General features: G+C 33.9%; 4 protein-coding genes across 4 annotated transcripts in view; 2 read left to right on the forward strand and 2 right to left on the reverse strand.

Annotated features, from left to right (window-relative positions):
* Positions 1-2,042: 2,042 nt before the first annotated feature.
* On the forward strand, positions 2,043-4,050 carry LOC111403000 (rho GTPase-activating protein gacJ-like). Its single transcript, XM_023031343.1, has 2 exons — positions 2,043-2,147; positions 3,592-4,050. Exons 1-2 carry the CDS (start codon positions 2,043-2,045, stop codon positions 4,048-4,050), a joined length of 564 nt encoding a protein of 187 aa, XP_022887111.1.
* A 795-nt stretch (positions 4,051-4,845) lies between these two features.
* On the forward strand, positions 4,846-5,725 carry LOC111370678 (60S ribosomal protein L37-1). The gene is made up of 4 exons (XM_022992544.1): positions 4,846-4,918; positions 5,030-5,165; positions 5,241-5,342; positions 5,462-5,725. Exons 1-4 carry the CDS (start codon positions 4,916-4,918, stop codon positions 5,506-5,508), a joined length of 288 nt encoding a protein of 95 aa, XP_022848312.1. The 5' UTR covers positions 4,846-4,915; the 3' UTR covers positions 5,509-5,725.
* Positions 5,726-7,750: 2,025 nt separating this feature from the next.
* On the reverse strand, positions 7,751-12,857 carry LOC111370755 (protein disulfide isomerase-like 1-6). Its single transcript, XM_022992649.1, has 12 exons — positions 12,169-12,857; positions 11,685-11,814; positions 10,782-10,947; positions 10,124-10,242; positions 9,352-9,432; positions 9,175-9,264; positions 9,004-9,075; positions 8,861-8,929; positions 8,630-8,710; positions 8,398-8,532; positions 8,173-8,226; positions 7,751-8,070 (listed from the first exon to the last, which is right to left on the reverse strand). Exons 1-12 carry the CDS (start codon positions 12,681-12,683, stop codon positions 7,975-7,977), a joined length of 1,608 nt encoding a protein of 535 aa, XP_022848417.1. The 5' UTR covers positions 12,684-12,857; the 3' UTR covers positions 7,751-7,974.
* A 2,064-nt stretch (positions 12,858-14,921) lies between these two features.
* The window catches only part of LOC111403010, a 2,535-nt gene continuing 1,997 nt past the window's right edge, over positions 14,922-15,459 (reverse strand). Inside the window, exon 3 of the mRNA XM_023031353.1 lies at positions 14,922-14,934. Coding sequence (XP_022887121.1) covers positions 14,922-14,934 — 13 coding nt within the window. The remainder of the gene's footprint in view (positions 14,935-15,459) is intronic.

Here is a 15,459-nt window from a genome sequence, read left to right on the forward strand (position 1 = left end):
ACTGAACATGTCGATTCTCGATTCAGATATCCGTTCGGATATTTAACTTAAGAAGAACCACTCGGTTCAATTCGAGAGTTTTGTCTAATCCTACTATACCCCACCTCGATTGACCCAACTCCCAGTCTACCTCATTATAGAAAATTCCAAAAATTAAAAATATTTTCTCTCTATAGAAGTTTTCTCTCTCTCTGCACATTTACATATAAGAATAATTTTATAGGTGGCGGTTATGAGGTGGCACAATGTTTAGAACATATATCTATATAGTGGTGATGATGGTGCATTGTAGGTGATAAAAAGTGCATCGGAATTGATTTGTTTAATGATGGTGGTGGGTGTGGTGAGGTGGCAGCAACCTTTTGAGGACTATGTAGTGATAGTAGTGTTGTATTGTAGTTGATGAGATTTGTAACTAATTGTGTTATATGTGATTTGTTTTATTGTTTATGACCATACCCGTGTTATCTCTGACAAGTTGTGACTAGATCGTCTATAATCAAGTCAATCTATTTTGTAATTCTATGTAACCAAGTCACTGACCTGTGTTATCTACGACTAATTGTGACCAAATTTGTATTCAATATGATTCTTTGCGACCAAATCAATCTAATTTTCGACTCATTGTTAACCACTCACAGATAGTCACAACGAAGATAGAATTGGTCACACCCGATCATAATATATTTGTTCACAAAGGGCCACCACAAACAAATCTGCACACACCAAAGATCAACACCACAATCCACAATCACTCACCACCATCACCACTCCAATGCACCACCACTATTACTACAACCTTCGACAAACACCAACCACCACCGTTGGTATTACACCATCGAGCTACAACCACTTGCAACTAAAATACACCAAAAAATTCATCCGCAAGTCTTCGACCACCACAAAAATCAAAAGAAAAGACAAACAAAAAATGTAATTGGGGCAAAGAGCACGGAGAGACAAAAAAAAAAAAAAAAACAGTTGGCATCTCAACCAACTAGGATGTTATCCTTCGCCTACACACCGCGGTTGGTCCATTCCTTTAGCCACTGTCTTTGCCTCATTAATAGTCTCCATACTATGGTGAGGTGCTGTATCGCCGTTACTTCACCTAGCTGCGTTGTACGTAGAGCCATCATTGGGCTTGATTGCAGTGGATAAAAAGGCAAACAAACGGGGAATGCAGACGACAATGAACCTCTCGACGCCGATCAATGTAGTTTGCCTAATTAACTCCTTTAACAATTGTAATTGCGTTATTTTCACACCCATGATGCTTACTGATGATGCCAGTATTGATATACCTCGAGGAGTATACCCTGAGGACTCCATATATGCTCCAGCTCAACCTTCTATTATGGTCCTCGGGATCTCCCTGAGACCTCGAGGTATTTTGGTCCTCGAGGTAGCTCATGCAAATATTAACATCAACCCCCCAAGTCCTCGAGAATAGTCCTCAGGATATACACCACCAACAGACATTCTAAGACCTAGGTACCTAACAAACGAACCTAAACACCCAAGAACTCTGTATCAACCCTTATACCACTTGTCAAACAATTCCATTACAAGTAGGATATTCTTTATAAATAGGATTCCCTTGGATAAAAACATCCAACCAGCACAATCCTACTAGGAGTGCACTACCTACCCGTATAAAAGCAGAACCTTGGGCTATTATTCAGGTACTTTTTTCATTATTCTCCAGCATATAGCCTCACGCATATAATTCCCTTTCCGACTTAAGTATCGGAGGGGCGACGAGAACACACCTTGTTGCCTTTATTTCAGGTACCGAAAGACTACGATCGTGATCAACCCAAATCATTAAGCTCGAAAAATCTGCAGGTACGATTTTTGATAGCATCACTTACTATAAAAGAGAGAAAGAACTCCTATGACATTGGTGTACAAAAGAGAAGGAGAGAGCTTCTACTGGGTAATAATGGGGATTGGTTTGGGAAGACTTCAATTAAAGGATAGGATAGGGTAGGTTGGGTGGGTGGGTTTGAAGAATATAGAATGTGATGTGATGGGATGGGATGGGGTTGGATAGGGTGAGATGGGGAAAAAGGATGAACGACAAGTGGTATAGTTGTACATATTTCAATTTTGAAGAATTTAAGAGTTGGTGGGGTTGCCATGAGGTACAAATACAATGAGCGGGTGGATTTGAGGGGTTGGGGTGGAGAGATATATATACACGCATCCGACTTTAGATAAAAAATTTAATAGTGCCTTATTTTTGAAATTGAAAATTAAGAAATAGGGTTAATGGTAATTTCCCACTAAATAAAGGGAAAATTTCATAACTAAGAAATTAATTATGGCACATTTCAAAAACAAGAAAACAAATTTCAAATTTCTAAAATCAGATTTTTATTAAAAATTATTTATAATTTAATTAGTTAATAAATTATTTTATTAATTAAATATATTTAGGTCACGGATCTATACAATTTGGTCACAAATTAACAATATAATTAATTACTTATTATTTTTTTGTCACAAATCAAAAATTTTATGTCACAAATTTTTTATGATCACAATTCAAAAATTTTGTAAGTCACAATTTGTTTATTGGTTACAAATCCAAAAATAATAAGTCACGGATTAATTTTTAGTCACGACTTATCATATTATTGGTCACAACTTATTTTTCGGTCACAAACACAAATTTTATAGGTCACATATTATTTTTCGATCACGAATCAAAAATTTTATAGGTCAAAGATTAATTTTTCGATCACAGTTCAATAAATTATAAGTCACAAACACAAATTTTATAGGTCACATATTATTTTTCGATCACGAATAAAAAATTTTATAGGTCACAGATTAATTTTTCGATCACAACTCAATAAATTATAAGTCACAAACACAAATTTTATAGGTCACATATTATTTTTCGATTACGAATCAAAAATTTTACAGGTCACAGATTAATTTTTCGATCACAACTCAATAAATTATAAGTCACAAACACAATTTTTAGGTCACGTATTGTTTATGAAATAAAAAAAAATGGAAAAATTCATTTGTAAGAGTTTATTTATAGCCTACTTCAAAATTAAGAGAAGAAGGTTTGCAATTTCAAGTTTCAGATACTATTAAAATTTATTAATGAAATAATTGATAAAAAATTTATATATTTGGTCAAAGCTTATCAATTTAATTGGTCACAAATTATTTATAAATCACAAATTCAAAATTCTATAGGTCACAAATTATTGGTCGGTCACAGATCAAAAATTTCATAGGTCGCAATTCATTGATCGGTCACAAATAAAAATTTTTATTGGTCACAATTCATTTGTCGGTCACAAATCAAAAATTTCATAGGTCACAATTCATTGATTGGTCACAAAATCAAATTTTTTATTGGCCACATTTAATTTGTTAGTCACAAATGAAAAATTTTATAGGTCACAATTTATTGATCGTTCACAAAATCAAATTTTTTTACGGTCACAAGTTAAAAATTTCATAAGTCACAATTCATTGATTGATTACAAAATCAAAATTTTTATTGATCACAACTTAATAAATTATGATCACAATTGCATTTTTTAAGTTACATGTTATTATTAGACACAAGTTACTGGTCACAAACACCCCCCTACATCCCATCTACCTCGACCACCACCCACCACGACAGCCGTCACAATAACCACACCACCACGACACGCCAAATTCCGAAACCAACAACCTCCATTGTCGCCAAAAACCACCACAACCACCGCCACCAAACACACTAACAATGCTCAATTCACAACCTCACCAACACCACCCAAGCGTAATTTTTCAGCTAGTTCCACCCACCAGAACCATCACCAACTCAACACATCGCAGAACACCAACATGCCACAATCACCACGACCACCACCGTCGATCATCACCGCCAACGCCAAAATATGTAAGCAGCCGCCACCACCACCACCCAAATATCACCAAAAAATACGACAGACAACAACTCAATCCAAAGCCATTCCCATCTCCACCACCACAGCGAACATCACCACCACCGTAGCCATTACCACCACCATATGATCGTAGCCACCACCACAACCCACAACATAGCAATAAACTACGGTCTCATCTCAAAAGATCTCCTTCTCTTCTTGCAGATCTTACAGATCTGCTTCACGAATCACGAGGTACATCACGGCACCACCACCACCACTTCACCATCGCGACAAACCGCTATAGAACTCTACAAATTCACCACACCACAGCAACAAATCCACCATGGCACCATAGCCATTACAACTGTCATAGTCGATCCATAGCTATAACCATCGGTGACGGCGACAGATCGTTGTGATGCATGGTGGTGCATTCCAAATCGCTGCCGAAGTAGATGAGCCAACAGATCTCTGCTAGTCGCTGATGGGAACGCCGCGCCGCGCCGCGCCTCAACTCCACCGATTAGAAGGGTGGTTGCGCCTCTAACGTCGAAATTGTGCTTCCGGGAAAGGTTGAGAGAGAGAAGGAGACGGCGATTTTCTTTTTAATTAGGGAGGCGACGGGTGTTTTAGGGTAGAATGGAGAAATGTGAGAGAGAGTTGGGTTTGTGAGTAATGATACTTATTTTATAGAAATATTAATTAAAATAAAATTTCCGATTTTTGAAATGTTAAACTTTCCCCCTGATTTTAGAATTCAAGATTTTAATGATAGGGTTTTGTGTAATTTCCACTTAAATAAACCCAATATTAGGCCCAATTATTTTCCAAAATTTGGGCTACTTAACAAAGCCCAATATTTGAGCATAATTACAACCCAATATCCCTTTAGGCCCAAATCTAAAGTCCGTTAACTCCCCTGATTTTTCTATAAAACTAGCTCAAAACAACACGTTCACTACTTTAGCTAGAGCTCGAGGAAAATCTAGGGTTTCTGCAACTGCACTATAATGGTAAAAACATATATTTTACGTTTTTCTTGATCTTTTCGTGTATATATTTGCGTGTATTTCAGCAACTGGTCTGATCTGTGTGCAAATTTCTGTTTACTTGGATGATAATAGGGGAAGGGAACAGGGAGCTTTGGTAAGAGGAGGAACAAGACGCACACACTGTGTGTGAGGTGTGGCCGCCGCAGCTTCCACCTCCAAAAGAGCCGCTGCTCAGCCTGTGCATACCCTGCTGCCCGCAAGAGGACGTGTAAGCCTTCATTATGCGTACACTAAACATGTTTGATTTTGCTTGATTGGTGTTTTAATTGAATTAACTTAATAGACAACTGGAGTGTGAAGGCCATTCGTAGAAAGACTACTGGAACTGGGCGCATGAGGTATCTTCGCCATGTGCCACGCAGATTCAAGACCAACTTCAGAGAAGGTATAGATACAGTCTCGTTGATATATGCAAGTTGCAACATTTTGAGCTTTTTTGCATCTAATGTTTTCTGGGTTCTCGTTTGTTTGTTGATTAGTTTGTTAATTATAATATGGGTTTAGGTACTCAAGCTGCACCAAGGAAGAAGGCTGCGGCTGCTGCTTCTTAATTTCGATGGGTTCATTGAATTCTACTTTTCTTAGTTCTCTTTCAAGTATTAGAGAACATAATTTGGAAACTTCATATGAAGGGCATTTGTTCCCATTTCATTATGAATTGATTTTACATTTTTTGTCTTGTACCTTAATCCTCTTAAGATTAGGGATGGATCAAAGACCATTATTTATTCTTTTGAATCTCATTATTGTCATTGTTAGAATTGCTAATTACTCGTGTTACAAATTTCTGAAAATTTTGGTGGGTTTTATTACTGTATATTTGTGGGATAGAGGGTTAATTTATTTCCTCTCCGTGTTATCTGCTTCATCGTAAATATTTGGGCAAAAGTTTAGTGCTTTATCGAACTTAAATATAACTGTTAATATGTAAGAAACCAGGTATCACATGACCAAGCGGTTGCTAATTATTCTTATAGTAGGATGGTTAGTGACCGATCAGGCTGATTTAGTTATATCTAGGGGAAATCAAAATTTGTATTAGTTTGAAGATGCTCATTGTTGATAAGCTTCCTTATCTTTGGAGGCGTCTATGGGTGGATTACTCATGCAACTTCTGCAATGCTCCTCAGATTTTGAGCAGCATACATTTGAAACTTTCAGCATGATAAGATTTATATGTTTTCTTGTGTTAATGAAAATCGTGCATGATGATAATTAATGGGGCAGGTGCTTTCTTTTGCTGAAGTAGATGTTAGAAGATATTATCTTTTTGCGTACCCCAATTACGAAATCGCTCCATTATCCTAATATATTTTAATAAGGCGATAGGTGTTTTTTGTGACATTTGATGTTGGCTCCCCATCATGCAAACTTTTCTATGTGAAGCTTTATAGACTCCTGCTTTCACATTCTTGTACTAGTGCATTCGTTCGCCATTTTATTTATTTTTAAACAGGAAGGTTTTCCTCTTGCTAGAACTTGCAAGTTGTAATTGTCCTAGGTTCACGATAACTTAGATGCATATTGTGATTGTGGATCATGGTGCATAAGCTTCTTTCTTTCTCCTTTTTGTTTTCCTGCATGAGATAATTGCTAAACTACTTTAAGTTTGGTATGCAAGGGAAAATGTCACGTGAATAGTAGATATTGTTTTGTCATATTCCATGATACTGGCCTTTGTCTGCCTCACCGGAGGTCCCTAAGCAACTTTACTCCTTGTATGCATTGGGGCTTTCTTGACATGTTTCATATTCCCTCATAATCCTTATGAGTTGTCCAATTGGTGCCACGATTCTGATTAAATCTCTCGTAAGGCAAATGATTTGGTTTTTCGTGAGGGGTAGGATGGCTCATGTTACATAAGTTGACGGCTTAAATGGTGAGGTTGCCTTTGTTTAGCCCCCGTTTGGTACTCATTTTTTTCAAAATGCATTTTTTTCTCTTTTCTTTTCAATCACACATTATTTATTAAAATAATATTTCATGTAGATCAAAAACTTCTTCTTATTTTTCGACCACACACTTCTTATCAAGTTACTATTTTAAAATGCATTTTTATATAAAAATGGTTCTCAAACACTCTCTTAAATAATGATTTAGCCTGTGCTCAAATCGTTAATCTATGTATTGCTCATTTTGAAAGAGTTTGTGTCTATCTTACAGTCTCATGAATTTATGACGTGTTTCTAGGATTTGAATTTAAGACATTCTGTTTTATTAGATTTAAGTTGAATCCTAGTATCAATTAGACAATTGTTTTTGTTTATTCGCAAAAGAGATTATGTTCTAATAGTAACAGCATTCTGTGTTGGGCAGGGATGCCTCGTGAACACAACAATATATTGATCGCATGAATGCACACGTGGTAAAAAGTGCAAAATGGTTTTGCGAATATCCGCTACATGCTCCAAAGAACTTGACCCGGGTTGAGTTTGCCCATCAAAAGGGTCCAAGCCCAACACGCGGAAGTCCATCAACCAAGGCGCAGGCTAAGTCCAAACCCCCAGTCTGATCAGCACGTTTAGTCAGATTCGCATATTCATCAAGCATGTACACAGTTTTCATAAATAATTAGCACGGACATCTTGAACATTGGAATTTTACTTCTCTTGTTTAACAATAATTTCTGAATTATAATTTTAAGTTATCACTTATTTTGGAGTGTTTGAATTACAATTTAATTAGCGAGTACTATAGAATATGTAGGCAAAAAATGAATTATAAGTTGTGGTCCATATGATATGTGGATAAAATGTGTGTTTAATAGTTTAAATTTTAATTTAATCTATGCAGTTCAATAATTTATACGAATTTAAATAATATGTATTCAGAATAAGCAATTTTGTCGCTAGAAACAGAATGGGCGAGAATGAACTAAATATTTTTCGCATAACAAGTTCACAAAATCATGACTAATGCAGGTATATCTATTTTATCAACTCAACTCTGCAATAATCTTCTCTCTTTCTTTTCTTGTAAAGCAAATAAATTCTATCAAGATAAGTTAACTATTGGCTCTATAGTTCATCTTTAGTCGAGGGCTCCTGGGATTTCAAATGTTTGTTGATAAGTGCTGCCAATTCCTTCAAGCTCGATTTCGTAGGAAGATTGATCTGCACAGATGTAAGAGGCGCTAATAGTGAAACAAGGAACAACTGAACAAGACGATATATAAAAACTAATAAGGACAATTAACAATGTGACGAAGTAATTACTGGATTTGACTTGTCACTAGCTGGGTAGAACAGCAATGTCGGGTAGTCCTCAACCTGCAAGAAAACAGATTAAAATATTTCTCAGCAAGGCAACAACAGCTCGTGTTTATTCTTACAATGGGCAAGATTTTAAGGCATTCTTTTCCTTTGATACTGTCCAATCCAGTCCACCCACCAAACAAGGTATACCAGTAAAATTAAATGTGTATTGGATAAAAATCCAACCTGCAGATGTGGATGTTCATTTGTGGAAGCATCAATCCTCGCAAAAATGAGGTTTTCCAATCCCTCGAAATGCTTGGCCAATTTCTCCATTTGCTTGCTCGTGGTTTCACAGTTGATACACCATGGTATGTGGACCTTAAATTCAATAAATATAATATTTGAACTTAGAGAAATTGATAAGGAAATTTGAGGCTCTAAAAAAATTGAAGTATGTATGTAAAGTTGTACAAACCTCTAGAAGAATGTTTTTAGGACTGTGGAGAACCAATTCATCAAATGTCTTTCCCACGACAGTCAGAATGGTTGCATTTTTCTGCATTTTGACAATTCCAAAGATGATTCAACGTTATTCAATGTTACGATGAAAACAGAAAACCCGTGCTGAGAAATGAAGAATTTCATGAAAATGAGTTAAGAAACATCTGAATATAAGCATGATTTGTCAAAATTACGAAGAACTCACATTGTCAGGAACTGGCTGTGATTTGTAGTGTGGCGACAGACTCCCATCCAGAAGCCTCGTGCAGAAATCCTTCAACCAAATTTATGGAATATTGACGGTGTAATAATTGAAAAGATGAAGCAGGGAGAGATCGAGATTGTTACCTCTATGTGTCTTGGAGCAGGATCCGACTCCAACAGATATTTGGCGCCGCTATTGTAATCAAAGGCAATTATCTATAGAACACAAATGAAGGCAACAGTAAACGCCGAAATCAGAAGTTTAAACTTAAATGTTTGAAGCCTTTTTCCTAATCTAACTTGAAGTGTACTTACTACTATATCGTCTGACTCTTCTAGACCAAATAAAGTGAGGAAGGGCTTTGCAAGGTTTTCCTCTCTAATATCAACATATATAAACATTATCTGCCAAAACAGTAGCAAGCGAAAGAGATTAATACAACAACAAAATATTAGATTCAATTTGGCAGTACCATGGTCATGTCGACCGACCTTTGATTTGAACCTCAGAGCAATCTCTTGTAAGGGTTCAAGAAGCTTCTTGAGGTCATCAGCATCAGCAAAGACATACACCTAGTTGATATGAGAAATAGGTTATTAAATTAATGCCTCAGATACAAACCAGAACATGAAATCAATTGACTATAATTTATAAATCATGTTCAATGAATTGTAAGGAAGTGTCAAGGAGTTAAGATACACAGTGCTGTATAGGACTTGACATACAAGAAACAAGATTTTAGCTTCTTCTTCTTTTTTTTCCCTTAATACTGCCTCGTACATGCTGCGAGAGTTATATAAATGACGTGATTCTTCATAAAGATGAACGACTTATCAAATCAACATCTGATTTCTAAAATAGATATAACATGTCCATAAATTCCTCAATTAATCTTCGAATAGCCTTTTGCAGTTAACTTATGGGATCTGCAGAAACTGGACCAGTTACATGACCGTAGAAGAAATTTTGATGGACCTGGTTCCACATATTTCAAAGTATAATAATTCCTGGATTCTTTTATAGAGAACAGATAACCATATGTGCCTAGGGCATCATCTCCGTACTTTCAATTATGTTTCTTTTAACTTTTTCTTATCTTTTTAGTAAGGTAACAGCATTTGTTTTTTGTTTTTTGCTTTCAGGTGACACTATTAATTGGGGAAATGGGATAAAGAAAAATATTTAAGCTTTAAGCCATTAAAAAAAAAAAAAGGAAACAGAGGAGAAAAATTGATAGTAACAGTAACTTGAAGCAAAATCAACCTGCCGTTTATTAGGGCTCGAGTATACTTTAGCAGAATTAAATTCAGTCAACGTCGTAACTAATGGGAACTTGTTGTTCTCCAAAAACTGCAGGATTCTGTCACCATCAAAGTTACCTTCTGCAAGCCAGACAATATTGTTTTGCCGGTTAGAGAAAAGTTGCTGAAAATACAGGAATATAACCAGATAAGTCTTTATAATCCATGGACACTAATGAAAAAATGAAGATCACAATGTCATGGTAGCTATAGACTCATTAGGGGAAATAAAAGATTATTACGTTGCTCCACATGTAATAAATTACATATAAATAAAAAGTTCTAGTAAAATTCTGAAACCAACAAGTTTGGTTCTCAAAATCAGAATCCGAAAGTGAAAAATGCTTAATTTTTAAATAAATTAAAAATCAACAGATACTATGAATACATTGATACAGTTTTGTTCCAGAAAGTGATGATATGTATTTAACACAATATTCAAACATTGGGCTTACAATTCATCTGATTTTTGGTTCTGGAATTTATTTATATTTTGCATGGTCATTCACAAATTTGACCTACTGGATGCGAAAACTGAAAGTTACAGTACTAAGTTCATCTATGGAACCGAGCTAAATCAGCTCATTCCTAGATAGAGTTTACACGAATCATGAACATACCGAATACAGTGTACTGCTCCGGTTCGCTTTTAACAAGACCAAAGAAAAGCTTAGTAGACTGTACATCTGGGAACAAGACCTTGGCTATCTCTTCACTGCTCGTTTCAACAAATTGAATCTCGTTATCAGCTTTTGCAGCTTTAACAAATTCTTCATGATCTGGTCCCTGGATATATTTTTGTCCTCAATTTAGTTAAGTGGAAACTGAAAACTCATCCGCAGTAAAGCTATTTCAATAAATCGCATACTCTATAAAAATTATATCTGTCCCAATAATTCTCATAGCATTGATATATTCCAGTTAGCAGCACTTCAGGATCTAAACCACGTGAGTCCTACATCTTTGGAACTATGAACTTAATAAATATCCTGAATGAACCCAACATTGATATTTTGACGGATAAAGACATGAAAAAGAAGATTTTCTATATGGATTCATCTCCTCTGTGAGTCCACGAGCTTTCACAACATTTTCAGCTAAGAAAATCTCAAATGATACAAGATATGACACCAACCGAAAGGATGTGACAATTTGTTACTTAATGATAAATTTATTCAAAGCAGGAACTGTATAGTCAGAACTAAGTACGACCTAAGTCGCTACAACATTGAAGTCGAAATACGGATATTTTGTTCCAGAAGCAAATCCTCATCATGACAAGAAATGGACCAGGCAGGGTGGGAGGTGAGGTGGGGTGGGGAAGAACAATGCTTGAAGTATCCATAAAATATTCAAAACATTCAACAAATTAAATGTTTACTAGAGAAACTTTCTACAAACAGTAAGTGACTTTCTTAGTTTCCAGTTAATGCAAGCATTTATTTAATATCACACTAAATGGAGTTCGAAGTATCTCTATAGGAACGTTGAAGCTAGAAGTTCCATAACATTTACCGACATACCTCAAATTTGTCAAAAAGCCCAACTGCAAACATAGAATGCTTCTTCAGGAATTCATTTGCTTCATTGACTGAGTTAATTCTAATAACAGGCGCACCCGTCTTCTTCCTTGCCCAAATTACAATTTCGTCGCTATCACCAATCATCATTAAAATAACAAATCAATATGCCACTAGCGTAAAACAGGAACTTATATGCATAAATTCATTCTCAGTTATCCCATAATCAATAATTATATTCACAAAACTTGAAAAGGGATTCAAAAAGGAAAGAACACATCACCCTTCATCTATACTCTTTTCTCATAGGGTTCTAGATTCCGATTCAGGAGAATGATCTAACATTGTGCTCAATCAAGTCATTATATTATTCACCCTTACTTTCTCTTGGAATTGGAATTTGAGTTCTTTGGATCAATAATTCCCCGTATTACTTGTATATCCTATTATACACTTAATAACAACAACACAGGGAAAAAATGCTTACGACGAAAAGCCACCAGTGTACGGTTGAGAAGAGCCATTGACAAACAAAAGCAGTGTAGGGTACCCTTTGATCTCAAGATTTGAAGCAGCCTTAGGATACCTATCAGCATCAATCTTAGCCATCGAAAGGGTACTCCCCAATCCCTTCAAAACATTTGCAGCCTCAGCAAATCTTGGCATTAACTCAGCACTTCTAGCACACCATGGTGCATAACCTAATACCAAAACATACTCATTTTCCTCAATAGCCGGCTTGGTATTATCGTTATTAAGCTCGAGAACAATTCTCTGGGCCTTGCTTAAAACCTCAGCCTCAGACTTTCTATCATAATCCTTATTTTCATAAGTGGGTAGTGAATTTACTTCTTCTTGCTCATCTAATGCTATGAGTTCTTGAATGTCTTCCAAGTCATCAGTATCTTCATCTGCTGATATGGAAGAGGTCAAAAGGGGGAGCAAGAAAAGGAAAATTAAGGAGAAAAAGAGGAATCTTGAACTGGGTTTGAGTTTATACATGATAATTTGGAGAAAAAAATGTGTTGATTTCAGGGTTTTGAGGCGAAAGATTGAAACTTATTGAATGAGATCTAGAGAAGAACTCAATTATAAGCTGCGAGTGATCGTGCAGAAGCGTTGGGGAGTTGAGACGACTAGCGTCTGCTTTTTATACAGTGCACGGTGTGGGCGCTAATTACGCCGCTCTCACATTTGTTGGTCTCTAATTTTCGATCTAATACCTTTTTAATTATAAATTCGGGTTAAATACACAACTGCTGTCTGGTTCAGCTATAAAATTGAAATCAAAATTTAAGTTAAAACCAATAATTAATCTCAATCACAAATTTAATAGAATTCACAATTTTTAAATCACCTATTTCACCAACTTTTATCAAATCTACTAAAAAATTATTATTTTTATCTAAATTAAACAAGGTACAAAAAGTCAACGGATGAGTTTCTATTCAAATCTTGAATTAATATTTGTATCAGATTAATAGAGTTCATTTAGGGCAAAAAATTTCCATGGATGAGTTCCTATTCAAATCTTGAATTAAAATTTGTTTCTAATTAATATGTTTTGTTTGGCAGGATTCTTGAAAACTCAAAAGTTACTTGGGCCACAAAGGAGTAGATTTTTGACATGTTTGTATAATCTAAAAAAAAGGTTAAACCCTAACCTTAAGGTCATTTACCACTCCTGCCCTAGAGAATCGTGAGGGAGGTAAATCGCAAGTTATGCCTCCAAGGGTATAGGGTGGAAGGCTGCTTGTACACTTGCACTTACCCAAGAGCCAAATCTATATTTCAGGATTCGAACCCTTGACGCAGCAGCCTCAAGCAAAGTTGGATTTCTCCACCATCCCCTTTTACTACTTGAAAATGTGCCTTGGATGTTTGTATAATCTACAATATATTAAAAGTGTGGATTGAGGAGAAACTTTTAAATACCAATTTTACACTTACATATTTAGTTATATGTCAATTTTACCCTTATATATTTAAGCTTTCTTTGAGCCACATTATTTGAAAAAAATACATTTTTAACAGTGATTTGACATTATTTCAACCACACATTCTTTAATAAAATAATGTTACACGCAAATTCAAAATATTTTCTTATTTTTTAACTACACATTTCTCATCAATATATTATTCAAAAATGCATTTTCATTCCAAGAATGTGGCTCAAACAAGGGCTTAATATAGTATCATTTAATATAATTTAACTTCATTTAATATCCATTTAAGTGTAATACTATTAATTAAATTAAAAAATATTTTTTAATTTCTATAAATGGTTATTTAAGGCCATCATTTGAGTTACTTAAACAATACCCATTTTTCAATTTCATGTTGAATAAACTTAATTAATCCTCTTAATAAAAATCACTTATATTTTTAGCTATATGCAAACTCTACCCTTATATATTTAATACAGTATCATTTAATATAATTTCATTTCATTTAATATCAATTAAGCGTAATACTTATCGTTTTATATTGTAGTACTTAAAATTTTTACATTAATCAAATTAAGTTTAATTACTTAACTTATATTGTTTAAATTAAGTTTATCACTTAAAATCTATATTCACATATATAGATGTAATTTTATTATAATTATATAATAAAATATGTTAAAGGTTGCATTAATATAATGGTAGAATAATTATCATATAAAATAATATTTATTATATTTTTAATATGATTATATATGTAGATTTGCTTTGATTTTAAGTGATTAAATTTAATTTAGTTGACCCAAAATTATGAGTACTCCAATATGAAAAATGAACTCTCTATTTAAAAGGAGACTACATGAAATCAAATTTTAATTAATATATCATTAATACCGCCTTTAATATATTATAATGTTATTATATACGTACATGTATATATATTATATTATTTATTATTTATATACGTGAACCTCACTTAAAAATAACGTTCGTCTACTTATATAATTATTTTACAATTACAATATATATAAAAATAAAATATGGAGATAGATGATAAATGTTCAATTTATCATTTTGTCTTTATATAACATTGTCAATATTTTCATTCAAAAATTATAAATTTCACGTTTAATTAATTAATAGTTGATAATATAACTATTTAAATACAAAGGATGATAAATTGAACAGAAAAAGTGCTTAAATGTGATTAATAGTTAGAAGAGAGAGAATCGATGATGAGAGAAATTATCCATCAATCTTAAAAACCTTGCTAATTACTTCTGATAATTAGAAGTTACTCATACTTCCTACAGTTATATTCACACACTAAATACAAGCTTTGCATTTCAATTACACATTTTCATTAAATCCAATTTTTTAAGTATTAATAAAATAAAAATTGATATTATGTGTTCTAGAAAATAATTAATATAGTATTGGGTATTTATTATGCATGTTACTTATTATGTATAAGCATAAAATTGATGGTAATCTGTTACTTATTATGTATAAATATATAAAGAAAAGAAAAAGATTTTTATCTCGGTACATTTAAATGAAGAATTTTTATTCCTCCATTTGTATTAATCCCATTCAAAAGAAAATGAAAATTTTTGTTTAAGATTTTTCACTTCGATATCTATTTTGTATATAACTTTGATTTCTAATTTAAAATAAATGCTATGGATTAATATGACGAGCATGATTAATATATAATTTTTTGTTTCTAAATATATTTAGATAATATACTTTTTTTGTTTTTATTTTTTAGGTAAAAATGTTTATGGTATAGATAAAATGAGTAATTTTTTTAATTTGAAAATTAATTACGT

The sequence above is a fragment of the Olea europaea genome, chromosome 1 (genome assembly GCF_002742605.1).
Source record: "Olea europaea var. sylvestris chromosome 1, O_europaea_v1, whole genome shotgun sequence".
Lineage (NCBI taxonomy): Eukaryota > Viridiplantae > Streptophyta > Magnoliopsida > Lamiales > Oleaceae > Olea > Olea europaea.